Raw genomic sequence first — 24,894 nt, forward strand, 5'->3', positions numbered from 1 at the left:
CGTACGCTTAAGATAACATGTGTGAGACATCTATAAGATCATGCTCAAGGATAAACTGTCTAGACTGAAACATGGACCCACTCTGTGCCAGGGCGAGGCTGTTACCGCTGAGGTTTGTGGAGGTGGTATCATATTTCTGGAGGGGTGTCATCACTGTGGTGTATTAATAGACTCTCCCTGACTCTCACCTGAAGCCCTCATGCCTGACTCTGCCATGCAGGTGACCAACAAAGGACCTGAAGCATACAGCTCATGCATATTCATTACTTAGGCACCACCTGACAGCGGACGCATTTTCAGGTGCTCTCTGTCCTCTGGGTCTTTCAACCATAGCAGCTAGTGTCACTTTGCATGTATGAAAACGTTTGAGAAATTAAAAAAAAAAGTCATACTATGACAAAAATGATCGTGTAGCTGAGAAAAACTACTTTGGATGAAACAGTGTACAGGATTTCAGGCCAGCATGAGTCCACATTGTTGGTGTAGTTGCTGGGAGCTTATATTTCTAGTCATATAGTTGCCACCAACCGCTTAAATATTTTGCAGACTAGCTTAATCTGCTCCTCATTTCTTTTGCAAAATCAGAACTATTTTTGCACAACTGATGTGGGCGTAACTTGCTGGCCAGCTGCAAACAGCAGACAGTGATTCACACAGTTGTATTTCTGCAATATGTTATTCAGTAAATAGGTCCAAATCTTATCATCATTACTGACCTGAATTTTCACCATTTTTTCACCTTTTCAAAAAATTTTATTCCATTAAACTGTGCAATTTGTTTTTGACAAATAACAAAATAAACCAGTCCACATATCTAAGGCTTAATAACAATGTTTTGTCACGTTGCACTTTGGGCTGTATGACAATGACGATGGCTGCATGTTTAGCATCCATGTTTTACGCCTTCACTTCTATTCTGTGTAATGCAAGATGCAGAATTCTGATGGATAACAGAGCCATTTGTTGCACTGACATTTGCATTATTTGCAGCAATCATCATTGAGGGTTTTCTGAGAGAAAACAAGCTCCCCCCCATACTCACCACAGTTTCATCTGGCATTAACTGCCATCAAACAGCCCCAACAAAAAATCACTACCACCACTGTGAATGTGATGGGAAAAAAGAATACATTTCCCATTTAGCTATGTTTCCTGAAGCATTTTCTTAGGCCATGAAATCAGCATGAAAAAACATTCCCTTCATTCTTTAGTTCTTTCTTGACAGAGAATGAAAATGAAAAAACAAAAGGGTTTAATTCAATTATTATTTTACTTCCACCTTTGTCTGCAGCAAGGAGCAGGAAAATATCCGAACCATTTTCTTTTGAAGATGATTTGCTCCTCTAATTAATTAAACAAAAGCGTATTCATTTAACAAGAACACGGCTCCGTCTTCCTTGCCACAGAAAATCAAAACACTAATCTGTAAAATTATTAATGTTGTTCAGTATGCGACAGAATCAAGCTGAGTTCACTCCGACCCTTTACACTTTGATTATCTGCTGCTGCAGCCTGCACTCAGGGTAGTTATGCCACTGACTGTGCGGTGTGCATGGTTCCTGCATTCAGCCACAGTAGCAGACATTTCTAACGATAACCTCCGCATGCTTCAGTTTCAGCCACTCTAAACCCACAGAGCAGATCTGCAGCTAATTACAATGACCCCGTTGGGACAAGGGCTGGCTGTGGAGGCTGTGCAGCTGTCAAACAACAAAGTGACCACTCCAGATTTCAGTGAAAAAAAACTCTCACTCTCCTCCATAAACTCCAAGAAGTCCCGAATAATCACTGAAATTCCGTGAATAGATCACATCACCCTGGTCCCTCGACATCTGCACTGGCCCCCTATTAGATTTTGCATAAACTATAAACTATAATATTATATAAATTATAATCTCCTTCCGTATGTTGGGCGCCTTGGGCCTTTATGTAACCCTGTCATCGTTGTTGTGGCCTGCATGTAAACCCCCAAGGCAGCCCACGCGGAACAAAGTGAGTCCCTTTCTCGGGACAAAAGAGCCTTTTAGGGACTGCCTGTACGAGTCTCTATTTCGACCATCTTTTGGATCCATTTCTGAAAACCAAAACATTATACTCCGCAACTCCACGGACCACGGAGTCGAACTACGGAGTCAGACAGGACACAATCATCTCACCGTCTTATAGTGACCCAAGTAAGAGGCGTATAGTGTGACTTAAATAACTGTATGATTTTTTTCTTATACTCGTTCTTTCTTTCTGTTTCTTTGAACTTTGGCACCTTTGTTCTCTCTCCACCTACAAACTCTCTGCAAAACGTGGTGTGGTCATTGCCATTACACACACTTCCAATTTAAAAGTCGCAGCCATTTTGTTGCCGGAAGCAGGCGCGGCGCATTGTTTGCATTACACCCTATCTTTCCTGTTTTCCTCTCTCACTCTCTCTCTCACAGACACCCACTTGATGTATGATGATAACAGACGTGTCTTTTTGTTGTACATAGTTTGTTGTGTGCCAATAGCTATAATTGTTGAAGTTTATTGTGCTATTTTGACTTAATAAATTGTTGCAATTGTGTTTGCAAGAGGGAGTTTCAGGGGCGTTTCCCTGTGTCTTTTGTGCATGTACATGGTGACAAGCATTGGTTGAGAAAGCCAGTGCACAAATTTACTCCTTCAACGTTGTTATTTGAGGTATCTGCTAGAATATTACATACATATATACATACCAATTTTTAGACTGATTTTAATGGATAAATGAATACATTTCCCCTGGCTTCAGGGTGGTGCCCTGATTTGGCTGGTTAAATGTTAATGACATTCCCTTACTTTTTCTAAGTTGATAAATAAAGGATTATTCTTCATAATTATTTAATTATTATAAATAATCATATAATTGTCAAAAAAAAAATTCTCCCCCAACACCTACAAGGTTCTCCATAACCTTGCACCTCCTATACATCTCCAACACCCTCCATACCTACTGTACCACTCAGCATTCCTCCTCATCCATCCTCCTCAATACCACACCTGCTTGATTATCTTCCATGGGCTCCAGAGCCTTCAGCTGAGTAGCTCCTTGGCGAGAGAACTCACTTCCACAGTCCATTCATAACACTCAAAAATCCCACTTCAAAACCCACCTCTTTCAGATTTCTTACGCTCTCTATCTGTTCTAACAATGCTGATATTTTTAAATTGTTATTTTTGTATTTCTTTATGGTATTAGTTATACTTATTATTATTTGGAAAAAAATGCACAATTCCTATGAATCTCCTGACATGTGGAAATAAAGTATTTGAACTCCAGCAAATGGATGTGCATGATGCAATGTGACAGCCAATCAATGGACGGATTAAGCCCCTCCTCCTCCTCCACCTCCTTTCTTTTCCAGAAGAACTCCTTATTCATATGCTGAAAGATCTTGCAGCCAAGTTAGCGCAAATGACGCGAATCAACAATCTGCTTTGTGGTGGGTCCGAACACAATAAATGTTGTTTTTCACGTTGTAAAGAAATTTGCATTTTTCACATATCATAAAGCTATAAATTGCGATCTTTTATACTTGCACAGAAAACTTGCAGGCTTTATAAACATGTTCAAATAATTTTAAGTGAACTCAAGCAACAAATTTCTTTTTGCTACAACTTGTGACTAGATGAGCTAAGACATCCCAGCAAGTTCTGGCTACAGTGCCAGTAGAGTTACATCTTTATCCTTACCTAGTGATGATGGCCAGATGTGGTGGACTCATGCAGGCTCCCATAAACAGGACCACATTCTCGTGGCGAGTGTTGCGGTAGGCCATCACCTCACGCTTGAACGCCTTGAGCTGGTCCTCATTGTCACGCTCGATGTCAATCAAGCGAATTGCCACCTCGCCATGCCAGCGTCCATGGAAAACCTTGCCAAAGCGTCCCTTGCCAATCATCTCCCCAATCTCCAGCTGCTCAAATGGGATGTCCCACTCCTGCAAAAAGATGCTTGTCTGGCTGGCTTTGCGCGGGAAGTTGCGAGCCGACAGAAGCGAAAGGTTCATCTCCTCAAACTCGTCACCGGAGTCCTCGTCGTTGCCTTCCTCGTTCTGCATTAAGAAAAATGTAGGTGTTCCACTGTAGCTGCTACATGTTCACATTTAAACAGATTTAAAATGTGTCATGACTAAAAAAGCCCTTAAAAAACACAAAGAGGGGGTGAAAAATATTCAACTGAGAAGGGAAATATATGTTCTGGCAAATGGAATTGAGCAGCTTGAGGATTAGAATGAGCTAAATCCTCCTGCGTTTACAGGGGGAGTTTAAGAGAAAAAGAAAACACTGTGGTGCCTTGTGTCTTTATACATACGTACTCTTTCATGAATGAAATGTACTAAACCTCCAGAACTGCAAGAAAAGCCCTTCATTTACAGGATATGAATATATACACCATACATTAATGTATCATTAATAAAGACTGTTTGATATCATACATCATCGCTGACATGTTAAGAGAAAATGTGAAAAACAACATACTTATGTGTTGCCTCAGATATAATTTTGTCAAGATGTGTGCATTAGAAATACTGACTGCTATTTAGGCAATTATGAACATAAATAGAGTTCTACAAAGAGAAAGCAGCCAGAAGGAAAAACTGGCAGATTTATTCTGATTTGATTTTAAATATGAATTGAATTGAAAATGACCTATTCAAAAATGCCCGCAGGATTATTATTCAAGGCAATATGCATCACATTTTCTCAAATATATCATTGCGAGATTCTTTTCCTTTTTTCCTGCTTCTGATGCATAACTTAGCTTGAGGCATCTCGAAGAGATCAGACAAACTGTGTTAAACGAGATAACAATGCAAATCACTGGGACACATGATGATGTAAAGCGGTATTTTGTCTTCATTCAGATTCACAAGCAATTTAAATTTAAAAATGTTGTAAATGAAAAAACTTTCAGGCACACGCGAGTCTATCACAAAGGTCACACTCAGTTTAAAATAAAGACTTACATCTGATGTAGGCTCAACTTCGATTTGAAGTAAAGGGTTACCCTCATTCCTGAAAGCAAGAAAAACAAGTATGTAGAAACACATTTTTTTTCCCACACAAAAAACTGGTGAGCTCGATGTGGTTTCAAATTGTGTTTGTGTCTTTATTACCTAATAAAATCTGAATGATACACTTGGTATCCTGACAGTGTTTTAATCATTATTTAATCAGCATTTATTTTAACATTTGGGACATTATTTGAACATGTCTATTGTATAATTGCCTATTTTTCTTATTAGGGCATAATTTAATTTGAGGATGACAATTTTTGGAATTTTGTTGTGTTTGCAGAATGACTACAAAATCCTACTTTCCTTCCAAGATCGTTGAATCTTGAAAGTTTTAAAAACAGACAAAAACGTTATTACACTTATGTACTGTGTATACTACCACACTTGCACAGCATGTATACTAAATATTTTCCTGCACATGACCATAGTTATTTCTATAAGGTCTCCACCTTATTAAAGTACCTTGAGAAAATGTATGTGTATGAGAATAAGATAGCATGTACCTTTATTGCCTGTTATTAAGGGAAATTCAAATGAACACAACGGTACTCGGGGGGGAAATGTCATGAAATATACAGTAAGAATAAAAGCAGACTGTATGATAAATATGATACCATAAAGTACGATCAATTCCGACATCACTTTCAGTAACTGTTGAATTTGTGATTGCAATGTGAGATATGGTTTCCAAGTGATCAAGTAACCAACTTTTAATTAACTGATATTCTGATGCTTATTTTTGTTAGGAATAGTTACAATTTTCTTTGGGACTTTTCTGCTCAATCAGTCTGTGGTTGTTTTAAAACACACTGAAAATACTTAGTGCCACATGCTTTTATTCTGTAGATCACCTGCAGTGGAAAAATCCATATTATACAAAGACTATTTGACATATAAATGAAAGTGTGAACAGAATGAAATGCAAGAACGGCCGCTCCTAATTAGTGGTGGCATGTTCTGACCCTAATTTCTATTTTCACAGTCATTTTATGAAGTTTCAAGTGCATTTGTGCCCTGGTTCCCTATTAATTTCTGACCCCGGTATGTACGCGGTCACATACTCCATGGGTGCCACTGACATGACACAAAGGAACCTGCTTTCCCTCTTCAGCCCATCCTCCACTGTCCCCATAACTGCCTGTGTAACATCAGCATGTAACATCTCTCAACCTTTCTGTGGTATATTAGCACTGCCTCACAAAGCAATCCTGGACTCTGGGCAAAGACCACAGGTGAAGCGGCATATAAAATAATGTGTGATTCCTGTGGCGCCAAGAGTCTACCACCAGTTCGATCGCTGCTCTAATGAGGCGATCCTGCCGGGTGTAGAGGTCTAAGACAGGCCCTAATTAACCCTGGGATGAGGCCATTAAGACCACAGAAATCTAGCAGCTGCCACTGCAAGAACATACAAAGATGTAGGAGAAGAGGGACAATAGCATTAATTTAATCAGGAGACTGCGAGCATTGGCTTCGGCTCTCCCTGTCACCCTCAAAGGAAGCTGTACAGATAGATGGACTATGGGTTTCATCATTGTGTTACTTACTACTGCTGTATTGCATTATTGTTGAATTGTTGAAAAAAAATGTAAAATAGTAAGTAGATGATAAGGTTTCTCTTTTCATGCTTTTTGATTATTTACCAGCATTCATGTGACTACTTGAATCAAGAATGAACTGAGGTAAAGGTTATATCTCCTCAGTACTTGAGAAGCCAGTGTAAATTGCAAATTGTCCCATTGGTAAAGGGGGGGGTGATCCGAGTGACTTAATTAATTACCACCCAATCTCTAAATTGTGCTGCCTGGCTAAGGTTCCTGAGGCGTTAGTTAAAAAACAATTACGGGTCTTCTTGGATGCGTTTGATGTTCTTTAACCACCGTAAACAGGGTTCAGGCCGTGACACAGCTAGTATCAATGGGTATCTCTCCCACTAATTTACTGAGAACACTTTAATATGATATATTAAAATGTTCTATGAGACTTTATCATAACTATTATGCAAACAAGCAACAACATTATATCCAAGGTCTATCAGTGCCACATGGGAGTTGTAATTGTTGAATACTTGACACACAATAATTGTTGTCTCTTTATAAACCATATGGCTAAGAGGAGCTGGCAAAGTGCAGCTACAACAGTCACAATCGGTTCCAATGATTCTATAAAGACACTTGACATACATTTGTGTGTCATCAGAAATATTGTGCTAATTAATGTAACAGTGACCATCAAACAACCCCATTCTATTCACACACAAATGGAGCTTGCCGTGACATACTGTATGTATACCATTATTTGCTGTCATATTTTGTTCTGATTCTTATTATTTCCAGTCATTGCTTCCCATTAGTTATCTCAAAGCTGGCAGATGCCACAGGGAAGTGGTGTGAAAACATTAAATACACATTTTCATCATCATTTGCTGTTGACTATTCCCTTACAATCAATGGGTACAGTCCATATTTCATTAAAATTGACCGTGTGCTTGTAAAGTGACTTCCGCTTCTTGTGATAGATTGAGATCCTGATCTAATTAACATCTGGGTCGTAACGCATTTCATCAATCCTCCTGCTCTTTGGGTTGTTTTATCATGACCACTGGCTTCCTCAAAGAGCCAGTGGAAATCTGGCTGGCATCCCTAGTGTAGCATGAACTAAAGGCCATGCTAACATTAGTCTGGGATTCTTCCTCACGTCAGCACTGAAATTGTCAGCCAAATATCTGCGCTCCAATAAATCGGACTTGGCCTCTGATCATCTGCCACACGGAGGAAGTGAGATGGAGGAGAACAAAGAGAGAGAACAGAGGTGAACACAGGAGAACAAAGGAAAAAACATAACTTAAAGAAGAGATGTAGCTGAGGACGACTGGACTGGCTGGACTTTCTAAATGTATTTCTGTTTTGTTGAATAAACTCTCTATTATGACTCACCCTGGCTCAGACACTACAGGATGGAGGATGACCTGCGGTGCTCTGCTGGGCGGAGCCTCTGGAGCAACATCTGCAAAGAGTCAAAAAATAGAAAACCAGTAAATTAGAACAAAGGAAAACCAAGATTAGAATCCTAAACATTGTTTAGAATGCTTCCGGTGATATCTAATATCTAATAAATAATAGACCTCTGCATTAGTGATTCATGAAGACACATTCATGTGATCTGATCCAAAAGCCAATGAGTTTTTTGGGCCATAATTATTATATAATTATATATAAAATATAGAAATATTTTTTTGGAAAAAACAATACAAATTCTGTAATGCACAATGACGTCTATGGACCTTGTTTGCATGTGTGTGTGTGTGTGTGTGTGTGTGTCATTGTGATTATCAATGGACCTGCAGCATTTACTGCATGTCATATTATGATAAAACTCTGTACTCTTCTGTTGAACATGTAAAATGCAGCGGGGTCAGCTGTTGGCGCTTTGAAATTACCTTTGAAATACATCGGAAGATTTGTTGCCACACTAGCCATCTGTGTTGGAACATTCTGACAATTTGTGACATAAAGTGGCAGCAGAAAACGTTCCCTTTGTGGCATGGTGTATTACAAGCCTGGCAGGAGGACCTGTTTTTGTGTTTCTGTGTTGCGTGTGAATGGATATTTGCAAGGATTTACTCCTAAGACCAGCAAGCCAGGAGGTTTTCTAGGCTATAATTATCCAGTGGTGTGAAGCGATCACCTTTGTAGAGACAAAACAAGACCCACGATTTACAGTGAATTTAATTTGAATTAAATGAAATGAATGCAGCACATTTTCCACTCAGGTTTCGGCTCCATCCATACAACTCCATATTCGTTTTAAGATGCATAAATTCCGCCCCGGTGTCCACATGACCCCAACATTTCAGAGCTCAACAATTTGAGAAGTTTACGTAAATGAAAAGCTACATTAACACTAACTTTCACGGTCATTGGCTCGTGGTAGAAATACTGTCACAGAGGAAAGATTCAACTTCCTGTTTACACCAACATGTTTATGCCCAGTTTACATGGAAGGATATACAGTATGTGATATATGTTTTAGGCATATTACTATGGACTCAGGTTACTTCTGAAATGCAGCTAAAATGCTCGTCTGGAAATGCAGTTTTTAAAAGAAAATGTAGTCGTATGGATGTAGCCTTGGATTGATGGTATTAGCAGTGTTTCACCACGGTACTATGCAGCATGCACCGTAGAAGGTAGATGATTATATCTACGTGGGAAGGAGTCAGACACAGTATGTGTGGTTACAATTATTTCCAAAAATCTGTCTCTTCCCCACATCTCAATCTTACTTTTCTTTTCTTTTTCTCACACCACTTCAGGTTGTGTGCGGTGTAATAACCTGCAAAATGAGCAAAGGCTCTGTGGTGCCAGTGTGGACAAAGGCAAAGAGTCCGGGCATTGACAATTCATTACGAGGACCGACTGAGAAAAGCAATGAGTGGGTGTCAGGGCAGAGAGTCTTAAAGCAGGCCAAGATGAGGAGAGGAAAATCATGGCGACATCAAAAGAGCCCTCCTCCTCACTTATCCCGGGCAAGTTGCAGTGCATTGTGGGTAGGGGTAATGATCAATTATGAGAGGCTTACCTGGGAAGATAAATTGTTGCTTGTATTTGAAATAACTGGAGGCTGCAGAAAGAGACAGAGGGGAGAGTTGGAGTGTGAAGCGTTGCCAAAGCTAATCCGTCTGTTTGTTTACACTCAAATTAGTAAATGAAAGAATGATGAGACCGAGTTCTGCTTCACAAAACAAATACAAAGTTCACACAAAGATACTCCTGGTTATTAATTTACTCATATCAACTACTGATAGATGCTAGTCTATGATAGATATAAGAATAGGCTGACAGTTTTAAGCCTTGTAAGAAGTTTGGCATAGGCTGTTTGTCAGTCAGTCCACAACACCTCGACGACTGGGTTGACATTAAATCCCACAGTCATTCACAGTCTCCTCAATAATGTGTCCTACTGACATTTCCTCCATTGCCATCATTAGGCTGACATTTGTGTTTCTGAGTCACCGACTCAAAGAATAAAGTTTTATTCATGCCCACCCTCAGGACTCATTTTGATCATTTCGGTGCTTCTCACGACGTCAGAACTGACATTGGCTTTACACTCAGGTTTAGCCTCATCAATAATCCGGCTTTATTTTTTTGGTACAATTGATCCAAGGACTTAAGTTGGACTTGAGCTGAAAATATCATGTTGTCAAGGCTTCAGATACTCAGTCATTTCTCATCTGGGAATCTTATTGAATTACAGTCCTCTCGACACTACAACACTGGAAACTGACAATTATTGGGATACTGAAAAAAACCCTGTATATTGTGTAGATTATGAGGCAAATGTTTTTTTTTTTTTTTCTCTAAGCTTATTTTTGAAACGTTATTCAAGATCAAAACCGGTTAGGTTGATAGGCTCATACACGATTTGTGATAATCTTGTCTACAAGGCAATACCTGTCAAGTTGAACTGTTTCTGTTGCCGTGCAGACTGTGGGGAGGGGTGTAGTGGCGAGGGGGGCGTGGCACTGCTGGGCAGAGGAGGCGCTGGAGAGGACGGAGTGGAGGAAGTGGTGGAAGAGGGGTTACTGCTTGAGTCCGGTTGGTACGGGGCTGGGATGTGATCCTAAGAAGAGAAAGAAAGAAGACGGTCAACAGATTTAATATGACAGATTTTGAGTCTCTTTTACACAATGGTTGAACTTTATTTTTAGCCTCTCTGTGTCACAATACTAAACTTCTAGATGGATTTTCCACCTTCCAGGCACTTGGTTTTCATTAATTTTAACTTGCGTAGATTTGAAACATTTCTGACAGAGGTAATCAATCTCAATGTGCAAAATGCTGTGGTTTTCCTTTCTGGCAAAGATAGATTTTTATTGTGTAGGGCTGCAGATGTTCACACACTGGAAGCGCTCTTACAATTATAATGAGAGGTGCATTTAATGATGCTCCAACATGTGGAAAAATAAGATTAGCTAAAAAGGAATCAAGACAACTACTTTATCATATTCACGTCACATTTGTGCATATTGGACTCAATCAGCTGTTTAATTAAATGAAATCATTAGGTGAATCGAGATTTTGTTGGGAAAATTCAAAGCTCTTTTTTTTTATAGGCCGTTCATAACATCTTCAACTCGTGAAAGCGAAGCTCAGGGGGCATCAGTGGTGGGCCTTCACGAGTGGAATTAGACTGACCTCCTCATTATGTTTGTTAATCGGTTTTAATCTGTTAAATCTGTTTGAGTGAGTCTTATGTTTCGTGCTCTGTTCATGTTTTGTTTTGTGCATTATTACTGCCCAGCACTCTGGTCAACCGTGTTGCTTTAAAGGTTCTTTAGAAATAAATTGTATTGTATTGGATTGAAATGTTGATGTTGAAAATAATAAACAAGGGTCTGTTAACACAAACAAGCTGTGCATCTATAATGATCTCATATTTGCAAGATCATTTGGTTTTCACAATTTCTACCATACTTTTGCTCTCTGTGAGTTACTGTGTAATCAATTGTTGAATGCGCTGGCTGCAAAACATTCAGTGTATGAGGAGAACTCATCTGTGTAAACATTTATACCGCAGAAGATACTTTTTTATGGTGTCATGATCCCCTGGGAAAGACGGGATGACTCATAACCATTCCCCCACAAAATGGAAAATGTGTGGTATGCAGGACAGGTAACAAACAAACTGTAATGCCCACTTTAGTTTTTCACACTTGCCTTGTTGATTTTGTTGGTTTTGGGGAGCGTCTGACTGATGTGCAGGTCTGTGTACCTGAGCGGGTTGTTGATGTCACATGGCACTGATTCAGTCCGTACCAGACGAGCTACTACAGAAAACAAGCCCAGAGGAACAATGCAACACTGAGAGAGACACAAATCAACACAATACTCATCAGATAGTTTAAGTAAAATGAGGCAAAACTCATTAACAGCACCTGCCTATAATGGAAAATTAGAAAAATGCCCTTTCTTGAACGCCATCATTTGTTATCTCATACAGACAAAAAAAATCAAACTGTCTTCCGTCGAATAAAAGAAGTCTAATTAGTGGCCTTACCTTGAGTCGTTCCTTGTTGATCTGGAGGGGGGAGAGAGGACAAAAGAATCTCAGTATTGATAGCAGATGATGTACATTCTTCTTCTCTCTCTCTCAGTACAAATATCACATGACGCAATCACATCTGTCACACGTAAGTGGCTTTATTAAACAGTGGATAACTTATTTTTATCTGCTTAAACAAGCAGAGGACCTTTGACTTTTTTTGAATAGGAACTTTACTGGAAAGACGTGTTGGCAGTGGTTTCAAGGGACTGAAACATTGAAACATACAATGTGAGGACAGAAAACTGTGGCATGGTAACATGGATTCACAATCTAAACATCTAGTTTTAATCCAATCAGCCACATATACACAACTCAATTTAAAGCTCTTGTCTTCAGTGACCTTCGGGTTCTGAAATTATAAGTTTTGAGCAAGTTGACATAAAAGTTCTTATCAATTACCAATTTTAATTAAAATGGTAATTACGTTATATTCCTGATTAAGAGCAAACATTTGCATGTATCCTCTAAATCCTGCACAACCATACTTTACATAGAAATATATGTTTAAAGCTGCTGTCAGTGATGTAAAATCAGAAGTGTAAAAAGAGGCAGTTCTCTCCACTTATCAGCTAAAATGCAAATAATAAGGGGTGAGGGGAATGCTAACGGGAGCAACAGCTTTAACAAGTTTAAAAGCAAACATTGTACTGTAATGACTATTTGCAGGTGGGCGGAAATGCAGGAACTCTTGCAGTTAACTGGAAAGACAATCTGGTTGAGTGCTGAATTTGAACTGAGATCAGATATAACTGAGGAGCGGTGTTAACATGAAACAGGTGTTAGACGTTTTGGGCATATCTATCAATCACTGGGGGCCGGAGCAAGAACCAGAGTTCTGCAATGAGAGTGGTAAATATTTCATAATTAATACTATACTATAATACAGCACGAACAATAAGGACAAAATGGCCTGAAGTGACACATACTAATTTTGAGGTAATTAAAGACAACCATATCATTACTAGCTCCAGCAGGTGACATCTCACACCAAACATTGGGGAGCAAGCAGCAAGCACAATATATAAATGAGTAAATCTTGACTGGGAAGTTTCTTCTTTTGTTGGGAATGAAAACCACCTCCCGACAAATCCAGCCTCTGCACCAGATTAACACATAAATCAACGGAAACATACAACACAAAATACCTTTGAGAGATTCTCGTCCACCTCTCTGTATGATTAGTAAATGGCAAGGTGGGGCTTCTTTGGTGCATTTGTTGTGGCACTTCAGCCTGGTTGAATACCAAAGGACATGGAATTTGATTAGTGTTTGCTTGTTGTTGCTGCTTCTTTTGCCAAAGAGTGTTTTCACCCATATCTGGTGTTTGTTTATGGGTCACCAGAACTGATTTGCAACAATATGAGCAGTGGGGGAGGGACACATGACATGTTTTTGTACAAAAAGATATTTACATTGCATTTCTTAAAATGTCATAATAGAATTTATTACAAGATTACGGGTAAAAATTAAGTAAACAAGAAAAGAAAGCAGCTGAAAAGTTGTTGTTTTTTTCCTCTTACATGAAGGCAGAAGTGAATGACTGTGGCCTGATGAGGCCCAATTGAGATTAAACCCATCTAATGTGAGTGACTATAGAACATACGTTAAATCACAGGTGACAGGTTGGGCCATAGGACATGGGTTAATGTGGTCGACCCTGGCTTAGAGATAATTGTGGGTAATGTGTTGCAATAATGGACCTGTGTAGGCAACCTATGAAAAGTGGGAACATTAACATGTAGAGAAAAAAACTAAGAGATGGAATTTGCTGATTTATTATTGTATAAATGTGTCACCTAGAAAATGTATTTAAAATTCCTATAGCTATAATCAGTAAATAAGTGTCAGCAAACACAAATCCCAACCAATTGTGCAAATAATTATCAAGAAAAACCTACTTGCAGTTTTTACATTTCAGTCCAAACAACATTCCCTTTCCACACACTATGCATGTCTGGGACATCCAATATTTTGTGGAAAACCTGCAAGCAAAAGAAGAGAGAGAGAGGAGGAGGAGGGAGAGAGAACATAAAAACACATGACAACACTTTCAGCTTGTTGCACATTCAAATGACATACAGCTGTGGATTAGCATGAGGAGATCACAGCTTCTGACCTTTTGCTTTCTTCAGGCTCACTCATTATGACAGGCGGCTTTTACAAAAGACGGCCTCACATTCCCTGTGTTGCCTTTCTGTGAGCATAATAGATGCCTGAAGAGGGTACTTCAGTGAGCGAGCTCACCTTCCCACTCTCCAGCATTTGCACATTTGGTTTGCGTCCACTTCGTTTTCATTTCTTCGGTAACCTTGTGCAAATGCACACCTTGTTTCACCTTAGACATCTTAGTCGCTCTGCAGTGCAAGACTGAGGCCATGAAGTTGATCATCAATAAGATGATTTGTCCCAGTTATGGGAGCTTGAAGGTCTCAATCATTATTTAGAAGTCCAACACAATCACTGGTCAAACAAACAAATCAACAGTGTGATCTGTTATAACCACCGATTTCCCCACACTGGCAGAACAAGCAGTTAAAGCAGGTCACCGTTGTTGCCTTCAGTACGGCTGGCGTGCTAATGGCAAGTGACTAATGCTGTTTGACAGAATCGAAATGTGTTTAGTAGGCCCCTCCTTCACCTCAATTGAAGAGACATCTCCACCACCTGATGTAATTTATAGTGGACGCTGCTGTCAAATATGAATGATGATGTGACGGCTGAAGATTCGGCAAAAAGAAATCTTTCAGCAGAGACGAGGCAATAAAGCTGCAGTGATCTATTGTGACCAGCAACACAAATGCACTTATTCGAAGAGGCCAATTATGTTCAAGGGCACACATTGAGATTATGCAAAACTGACACCTCACGATGTTGGTGGGAAAAAATGATATTTCTCTTCAAATAATACAGAATCTTCAAATAAAGGCACAATAAATTACATTTGCGCTCAGGCTGGCTGCATGTGACTTTCAGCAGGCATAAAAACTCATATTGTGTAGCGTTACCGAGGTCACACATGATCATAATATGATATTGTGCCATACACAGGGGCAACACAATGTGCTTTACATAAAAACAAAACAGCAGTTGAAAGTTGGAAACATTAAAGTACACAATTTGAACAAAACCCACCCAATTACAACATAAATAGAGCACATAATATAACAGATATGATAATATAAAGTAAGATAAGCAAGAGGCCATTTGAATTTGACCTGCATTCCATATCTAATGTGTTAGTGTTTCACAAACACACACACACACACACTCTTGCAAACACGCGAGAAAGGCCTACCTGTGTTTTATTGAGTTTCCCAGATCTCTTCGGGGAATCTGTGGGGACCAGCGAGGCACTGAGAGAGTGTCTGGGGAAGAAGAAACAACATAATTATTTTCTCTTTTTGGTAAATGCTCACACAATTAACCTCTTACAAAAGAAAAGCTATCTGTAGCATTTTTCAGGTTTTGAATTTTCTTTCAGGCATAAATACTGTCTGTATGTGTCGGTACAGAAGCTATTTAAAAAATAATCCATAAATGACTCTATTAATCCGTTCCACTTTTCAGTTTTGCAATTCATAATCATGCATCTGCTAAATGGCTGTGGGGAGCACATGCTATGCAAAACATTGGCTACTTTCTGTAGGTGACTGAGGTGATGCTTCAGCTCTCTGGCTCATGACATATAGGATAAGAGCACCATTTGAGTCCCTTTAATTGATATAGCTGCTTTAAATGACTGCCAGAGCAAAAATGTTTCATCCACATTAGTGACAGGGACTTATCTTCACTCTTCCTCTTTTTGCAGACATCAATTACCCTAAGGAGGTGAGATTTTTTCCTTATAAACCGTTTTTATATAAAACCATTTCTTCTTTATCTTAGTGACAGTATGAGCTGCAGGTGACACAGTATTAACAGCTCTACTTTGGACCGCTAACTACCACTGGTGATGTTGCTAAAAAGAATAACTGACATTTTGTTTGTGGGTCTGTGAAAACCAAAATGTATTCTCTGAACTCGTTAAGTTTTTCTAATTTTACTCGTTGATGAACACAACCATATGGGTGAGAGAGGTAGTCTGAGGTATTATTGGGGCATATGCTAATTCACTATACGTATGCATGTCAAATATACACACTACCATGCTGAATTTGTGTCATAAAAGTAAAGTAAAAAGCACAATATAGTGTCTGGCAATAACTCAGTGACAGGAGAGATGTGCTGAAAAATGCAAATGCTGTTTCTCATTTAGTTTTTTGTTTGTTTTTTGCATTTTGTGGCATTCTCAGTTTTAAAGTGAAGGTAAAACCCCAAAAAACAAGTTGGTACCATCATCATTACCATTTAACACCAGCCTGGTGGGACCACCATCAGGGCCAGCAAGGCCTTCTCTGCTAGCCTAAACACCTGCAGAATCTTGCAGACTTATGTATGTGTATATAGATAAATGGCAATGAAATTGTTGTTTTAACCAATCAAATTTTAAGTTGGTGACGGCAGAGCCATCTAGCAGGCGTACAGTAGTGTCAGCGTTTTCACGTCCTCTGATTGGATGGTCAAAGGAGTGTATACCAGTCACAGCTACCAAACGGTATCTGTAGCTGTACTTGGATGAGAGAAAGTTGTATTTCGCATGTTTGCTGCGAGTTAACAGCCGTTTTCTCAACCCACGATGGCTGAAGGAGGGGAAGAAATTCATATGGTCGCAGAATTACTGACAAAGTCATTTTAAACACGGAGGAAAAGCTGGGTATTTTTAAGAACGGGCAGGCAACCTTGCGTTGGAACTGAAACTCACAGACATTTGTGAGATTGAAGAGGATGGATTTTGTCTACAAATAAGCAGGATTTTTGGTGAGTAAAATTGTCTTTTTTTAGTAATATCCTCATTAGGTTATTGATGTTTTTTTTATTTGTGTCGCAGTTGTGGCTGCAGTGAGACGTTTAATTGTGCTACATGGGTTTGTCGCTTTAATAATGGCATTTACTCTGGCTACATGAGTTAACTGTGATGCAACGACTCGTTATACTGCATTTCTGCATTATATTGATGGTTTCTATAGCCATAATGATGTTATTAGGAGGTGAATTAATCCAGGAAGGATGCCACTGAAGGCCTAGGTGCTAAATGCACGGCCCGCCACTGATACCAGATAAGTTTCCAAAGAGAAGCATTTTTAGTCATGGCATTACAAAGACTATAAAGCCCTCAAAAGATTTTTATAACATGCAATGACCTTTAACAGAAAAAAGGTCCCTCACCCCTGTTGTATGATAAGGCGACCATTGTGCTAACTGTATTCCATTTATGAGAAACTCTTGCTTCAAAAGATTTTCACAACAAAAGCCTTCCGCTTGGTCCATTAGTGTTTCCAATGACTCAGTAGCCAATACATTTATTTGCCACCTCTTAAGTCTAGGTGAGAACAGCAGCCGACACAAAATATGTGAAGCACAGAGATAAAAGTGCATTCTTGTAACGCCGTGTCTGGCAATAACTCAGTGACAGGAGAGCTGTGCTGAAAAATACAAATGCTGTTTCTCATTTAGTTTATTTTTTTGCATTTCTGTGGCATCCTCAGACGGTAAAACAGCTCAGTCAACAAATGAGCTTTAAAAGTGGCAGCTTTCAAGTGACAAAATAAAACCCAAGAGGACACACATGAGATCATTTGTGCTGAAGAGCCTCAGAGGGGTCATTTCCGTGACAATAACTACTTCTCTGAGAACTTGCATCCAAAGTTATTCAGAAATGACAAAATATTTTACTCCTAAACAACTTGTGGATTACAGATGAAAGCAATTTTAAGAAAGTGGTGGCAGACATTCCCTCACTGGATGAATTAAACCTGGTTGGAGCCAATGTTAACAGTCAACCATGGTTTCTTTTAATAAGGTTAATGGCATACACATTCTGACACAGTCTTACATAGGCTTCTTTTCTTCTGACTGTCTTAAAGCATATGGATCCATTAGCTGGTGATGCCCTAAGTCAGTGCTTGTTTAAAAACGTGTTATACGTTTCATTCAACGGTCTGTTCTGCATTAAGATAAGATCTCACACACACGCCTGTCTGCTTCTAATTACTTAAAATATAAAATAATCATTGTGGATATAAACAATTATTTTAGATATTTGACTATACCATGTAATAGCACATCATGTGCTGTTGTTTGTAGTAAATTAGTGCATGTGAAAAGAGGACCATACATTGGCAAAGGCTGCTTTTATAAGACAAATGGGTGTTGTAATGCACTTTATCTCTCTCTCTCTCTCTCTCTCTCTCCCTCTCTCTCTCTCTCTCTCTCCCTCTCTCTCCCTCTTGCGATGATCATTAATAAATAATAATGTTTTTGCATGTAATTTGTATCGTTTTATCAGATTTTGGGCCGGAAATCATCAGCTCTATCTGGCAACACTGGTAGGCAGAGGCAGTAGACGTCAGCATCTGCCTGCACGTGTGTGTGTGTGTGTGTGTAAAATCTGTTATTGCACAGTCCAACCCAATCATCTACCTCATTTGTCTAACATTTTCTGCACTGTTGTTTATTGTAACCCTTCTGTACAATCATTTATTTACTGTTTAACTTATTTGTTGAGTTTCCTAATTTTAGGTCGTGTCTTTACGTACGCAGAAAAAAGAAAAAAAACTGTCAATTTCCTTGTATGTTCGCTCATATGTGGCCAATATAGTTGATTCTGAGTCACACTTCAGTCATGTCTCCACATTTTAATAATAATGGCTGTTGGACTGAAGTAGATGCTCTCAGTTTAAAAAAAAACGACATCTTTTCATCTGGTGAGGGGCTCACTCAGCCTTATTTGATGATTACATGGCAGCTACTAATCCTCAGTCATCGTCAGCTCTAATCTCGTGGTCCTGGTTCCTAAAACACTCCTCTTCCCATCATCCTCTGGTCTCTCTGGAGGCCTAGTGCCTTCTCGCTGCACTCCGATGCATTGCCCAATTACACTCAATCAATCTGATAACTCAATAAAGGGGGGAACTGACATCATCTGCTTCTTGTCGGCCTTGTTGGCGACTGGCAGATGATTGGACCTGTCATCAGCTTGGTTAGGGCCGTTTGTCATAGTGTGTGCACTGTTGACATCGCTGTTTGTCTTCGGCAACAAAAGCTGATTATTCTGTTGTCTCTCTTTGACGCCAGTCTTTGACGATCCCCTTGGTCCTCAAAGAACAGGGGTGTGCAGCTTGACATTGCTAAGCACTTTGTAGAACAAGCTCACTTGTGTACTCACACATGCCAGTCATAAAAAAAAATGGATTGAAAACTCAGATCATGCAATAGACCTAGATGAATAGATGAAATGCAAGAAAACGTATTTGCAAGAAAACATGGAGCACTGCGCCGTGCTGCAGAAGGGCAGCGGGCTGTGTCTGTGAGAAGTGTGGCGAACCCTGCTGTAAACACCTGCAGAGTATGAATGTGTATGACATCATTTTGGTTTAAGATTCTGACATTTAAGCCCATGTCTGATCTATCTGAGCCCTATCTGAGAGCCATAGTCTACATGCCAATGTAAATCCAAAAGGACTAAAATGTAGTTGGTCTTGGAGACCAAAACCTGGTCCTAATGAGGCAGAACCTCATTTCTGAGGAAAGTTTAGAGCTAAGATTTGAATTATGGTTAGGTTAAGGTTAGACTTAGGCATTAACTGATTAAGGGTCAAGATTAGAGATCATGTTTTGTTTAGGCTGTCCAAATGAATGGAAGTCAATGAATTATACTTAGAAGAATATTGCGGCAAAACCTGTGTGTGTGTGTTTGTGTGTTGCGTGCGTGTGTGCGAGTATTAGTGTGACAGATGAGCACACAGGAACCCCAAGGCGCCAGACAACAGTGTCCTCCTCCATCTTCTCTGATAGGCTTCAGCTTAATTAAGCCTATGCTTTCCCCCTCCTCCACTGACTGGTCACATGATGACAAACATTGGGCCAAGGAGGTTATGTGTGTCTTGTGTGTTTTAACAGAAATACTTTCTGATATACAACACGATTCTGTGTGTCTGTGTGAGTATAACATGTAAAGGAGGGATTGGTGTGTGTGTGTGTGTGTGTGTGTGTGTGTGTGTGCGTGTGTGTACGTGCATTAACAAAAAAAGGAACTGCTCAAATCTAGGTGCCTATTTAGATTCAAATATAGTATATGTCATGTTATACAACGAGGCCTTTCCAAGTGATTGACGGAGAGCTAAACATGGCTCATCCCCATGGAGGTGAAATATAGATACAATGCGCCGCATTAAGCATAATAAAATTGTTATTATTCTCATTTTTGGCAGCGTCAATAATATATCATCTCACCCACACCTTCACTCCTCATTTAGAGAATCAAGGTTTGACAGCTCTGTGAGCAGAGAGTGGCAGTCCGGTCGTTTGGATAACCTTGAATGCAATCAAAAGCAAGGGACATATGTATGATATAATCTGTGGCTCGAAATACCAAACCCCACAATATACAGTTTCAACAAGAAAGCGCAGCCTTAATTAAAAAAAAGAGTCAAACATTATGTGTTGCATGTACGTTCTGGACTATTTGGAGCAAAGGAAAAAAGTGAATAGGACAGTAAAATAATGTGTGGGTGTTTTCAGCACAGTGTGCTGCATTAGTGTTAAAGGTTGCTGTGCACATACTCTTGTCTTTCCTGATCTAGTTGTTTTACTGTGACTTTTCAGAAGGTCAACATTCACTGACTGATCAAATATTTGCTTGGAATTGCATTAAGAACTAAGAGAAGGATGGAACTAATATGGCGTTTCTCTCCCTCTCTATCTCTCTCCAACTAAATATCTCTATGTGGGGGGGAGGGGGGGGATACTGTGATGAACAAGACACAAAGCCAGGTTTCACAGTTTCTATGACAACAGCTACACGTCGATCAGCCTTTTTGCAGAATATCATGCTGTCATCTTTGACTTTACAAATAACACACAAACACACACGCACACTCACTAATTCCTTGTGATCAACTGACAGCAGCAGCAATCACAGCAGAAGAAAAATAGCAATTATCTTGGATGAAACAAGTATCTCTGCAAGGCCTTGCAGATACTTGGTGTTTCCACAGAATGTGAGTTTAACTGTGTGACATAACAAGCATTATATGATGAATTAATCATTCATTCAGTCTCCTTTCAACTTGCTGTCTCTCTCTCTCTCATTTGTACAAGAACAGACTTTTACATGCTACCCAGCTAATTAGCTATTACTGTAGATTGTTATTTATGACTTGCAGGATTGACAAGTCAAGGTGAGCAAATCACAGAAACTAAGGGGTATCTTGTTTAATGTGTGTTAAGACAACCTCTCAATAAAGATACAGTAGGATTCAGACAGACTCCTGACTTGTGATGGTGTTTAACACCTGCCCTGTCTGTGTTAAACTAACTATGGGAACAAATGTAGAACTATTGACCAGTTCTCTTGTGTATTGAGTGGATTTGTGACCCCCTTCTCTTCAGGGTTTCATTAGTTGGAAAGAGAAAAGAGCTTCAACCCTTGGTGCTCAGATTACTTGGGTAATCTGCCGTGGGAATAATACCCAACTCCTTATATGGACATCCTGGGGGTCACATATTCAGGCTCTGTAATGTAATGTAACATATATGTATATTATGTATATGTATATATATATAAAATTGGAGCAGGTGAAACAGCTGGTTAGTTAACCCAACTGTCGATCAACAGTCAAAAATACAAGCAATGTTGGCCACAACTAAAGTTCTGCATGAGATAAGCAAATTGTTTATGAAGTCCTTGAAAGTTCAACAATAAAATTCTGAATAATATCAGACACTTTAATTCACTGGTAGTTTGTTGTTGTTTTTTTCCACACAAAGTTTAATTCTATGACAATTGTTAGAGAAGTCAAAAATGGAGCAGGTTCTTCTCAAGTTCTTGGACATTGTAAATAAAAAGTAATGCTAAACTGAGCTAAACCCAAAAACAAGTTAACGCTTGTATTCAAACTGCAGATCGTTGCCACCAATCCGATTACATTGTTTATTTTTGAATTGTTTATTTATGATACTTTACTTTATGAACTGTCCAGGGTGTACCCTGCCTATCGCCTGATGTAGCTGAGATTGGCACAGCACCCCCCGCAACCCTCTGGTGGAGGATAAAGCGGTAGATGATGACTGACTGACTGACTTTACTTTATGATACATTTCTCTATCGCCACTCAGTACTTATTTAATCATGCCACGGGAAAGCATGTCATCATTAAAAAGTCAATCATTTTCTTCAAGCATTACACCTGGAAATGTGTTCCTTTGACTGAATTACGTTTGACGCAAATTGTCTGTAACTTACTGCCTAGCCTTGTCTTTTTTTTAGCCCTAACCCTATCCTCATTAACACTTATGCCTAATTGAGTTAGGCATAAGTTAAAAATACTGCGCTACAAACGTAACTATGGGTCATATTCAGGGTTTGGTCAAAATGACCCATAGTTGGAGGACAGGTTGACACAGGGGTATGTGCTGGTTGAGTGTCAGCACTGGTACTCGACATCCCAGTGAACAAAGGCATCACTCAACTGTGAGAGCTCACTCTGTCAGAAGCTCAAAAATTGTGCCTCTGTGTGCCAGAAAATGCATTATTGTTTATGGTCCAAATGTAAATAGTCTAGACAACCATTGAAAGCACTTCACAGAACAGGCCTTTTCACTCATTATCACACATTCAGCACGTCTACTGTAAATACCTTTCTATTACACTGATGGCACAGCTGCGAAGTGCAATTTGGATTTCAGTGTCTTACCCAAAATCTAGAGAAGTCAGAAAACAAACCACAGACCCTATGGATACACTCTTGGTGTAAAACTTTGAAGTCCTTTGAGGCACATTTTGTTTGTGGTGTTGGGCTATAATATAGCTGACTTGACTCCTGACCCACAGCTGCCCTCTTGAACAAACAATAACTTCATCATAATACTTGGAACAAGACCAAAAACGCCTAGTATTTAAGTCGACCATGAAGACAAAGAACAACAAATGTAGCCTTTTAAGTCTGCACTGCACAGTAAAAGAAGAAAGAAAAGAAAAGAAAAGAAAAGAAAAGAAAAGAAAAGAAAAGAAAAGAAAGCAGTTGGAGTCTGAACATTGACACTGACTGATCCTAAACAGACAGGTCTGGTAACCTCAATCAGGATTGTGAGTCCTTAATCTTAAACATAGACCTAGCACTGGCTGACCTGGCTCACACACACACAGCTGTCTACTTTATCACACATCACCACTCCTTTGCCGCTCCAAAAATAATAACTAGAAATCCAAAGGGTTTGGGAAGTGATTGTTTTTGTGTTATTACTGTAAGTAATATCAATGCTTACTTTAAGCAAATATATAATTCAAATATCTACAAGAAAATGAGTAGGTGAAAATCTTAATGAAAGAAATGAGTGTGAAAAACAAACAGTCTTTTGCAGATTTAAGGGCTCAAAAGATTACAAGTGATATGGTTCGGCAAATGTTGAAAATATAAAATGACCTTAAAAAACACAGAAAAGACAGAGATAGACCTTGTTTTCCTTCTGGGACCAATTACTTTCATACTCATATCAGACATATCAGTTACACTGCACAAGTAACTGCTCTCAGCATTTAAAACTGTGATAAAAACAGAGTTTTTCAGCAGTCAAACCTGTGAAGGGGAAAAGAGGGGATTAGGTCACATTGTTGTGAAAAGTCTGCGATATTTATGAGTGAGTTTTGCCCGCCAACCTGGAACCTGGAACCTGGAAACTCTGGATGGAAACACGAGTGACTCCTTGCCACAGCAGACTTATCTTGGGTTTTAAGGTTTATAGGCATCATTCAAAACAATAACATCGAACTTGCTACTTCGAATGTTGCAGTCCAATCCAGAACAGCAAGATTTTAATAAAAAGGCCTTAAAATCTGTGTCTGTAGCACTATCTCGCCATGTAGCCTGGAGCAGATGTGGGGTTAGGGTTAGTGTGGACACAATACCTCAATGGATTATCAGTATGCAAACACCTATATGACCATCAGGTGTTAAGGAAGAGAGTGCAAGCAGGGTGGTGTGGGTGGAGACGAGTGTCAGGCGTGATGTGTGACAGAAGGTTAAGCAGCAAAAGTAAAAAGGAAGGTCTATAAGATGGTAGTGAAACCTGCTATGATTATGGTTTGGAGACACTTCAGGCGGGAGGAAAAGAGTAAGACCACAGAAGGTTCATGGGAGGACAAAAGACAGAGGGCAAGATGGAGGAAGATGATCCACTATGGTGACCCCTTAAGGGAAAAGCCAAAAGAAGAAGACGGTCTTGCTTGCAAACCCTGCAGACACCATCCCCTTCAAGTAATTCATCCATTTGGTCACCCCACAACTGTCCTGCTCTGCCCTCATAGTCAAACCCATCAGATTCCAACTCTTTGGCTTATTCAGCAGTTTCAAACAGCATGGGGTCCCCGCGAAAAGTATCTTTAGAAAAGTCATGCGTTTCTCCAGGGTTGTCTTCCAGAGGGGACAACGTGCACAAGAGTCAGGGTTTGGATGTGCGGTGTTAGCATGCAACATGCTAAGACACACCAGGTGGGCATTGTGGGCATCCTCTCCACCCCTTTTGCCCATTTATCCACAGTGGGACTGAGATGTTTTAGCTGCTCTGCTCCTCGGCTCTGGAACACCTTCAAGTAACATCTCAAAACACACCTGGCTTAGCCCTCATAATATATCTCATTCTATTGTTGCTGTTTTGT

General features: G+C 39.6%; 1 protein-coding gene across 4 annotated transcripts in view; it reads right to left on the bottom strand.

Moving 5' to 3' along the window:
• The window catches only part of ksr2 (kinase suppressor of ras 2), a 95,779-nt gene that overhangs the window by 22,245 nt on the left and 48,640 nt on the right, over window positions 1-24,894 (bottom strand). For 3 of the 4 annotated variants that reach the window (XM_058636234.1, XM_058636235.1, XM_058636232.1), the window contains 10 exons: window positions 15,436-15,505; window positions 14,039-14,122; window positions 13,286-13,371; window positions 12,093-12,113; window positions 11,753-11,862; window positions 10,487-10,655; window positions 9,612-9,653; window positions 7,967-8,036; window positions 4,980-5,028; window positions 3,703-4,064 (listed from right to left, as the gene is read on the bottom strand). In XM_058636234.1, coding sequence (XP_058492217.1) covers window positions 3,703-4,064; window positions 4,980-5,028; window positions 7,967-8,036; window positions 9,612-9,653; window positions 10,487-10,655; window positions 11,753-11,862; window positions 12,093-12,113; window positions 13,286-13,371; window positions 14,039-14,122; window positions 15,436-15,505 — 1,063 coding nt within the window. The remainder of the gene's footprint in view (window positions 1-3,702; window positions 4,065-4,979; window positions 5,029-7,966; window positions 8,037-9,611; window positions 9,654-10,486; window positions 10,656-11,752; window positions 11,863-12,092; window positions 12,114-13,285; window positions 13,372-14,038; window positions 14,123-15,435; window positions 15,506-24,894) is intronic. The other variant, XM_058636233.1, reaches the window with a different exon arrangement.

Source organism: Solea solea, chromosome 8 (genome assembly GCF_958295425.1).
Source record: "Solea solea chromosome 8, fSolSol10.1, whole genome shotgun sequence".
NCBI lineage: Eukaryota > Metazoa > Chordata > Actinopteri > Pleuronectiformes > Soleidae > Solea > Solea solea.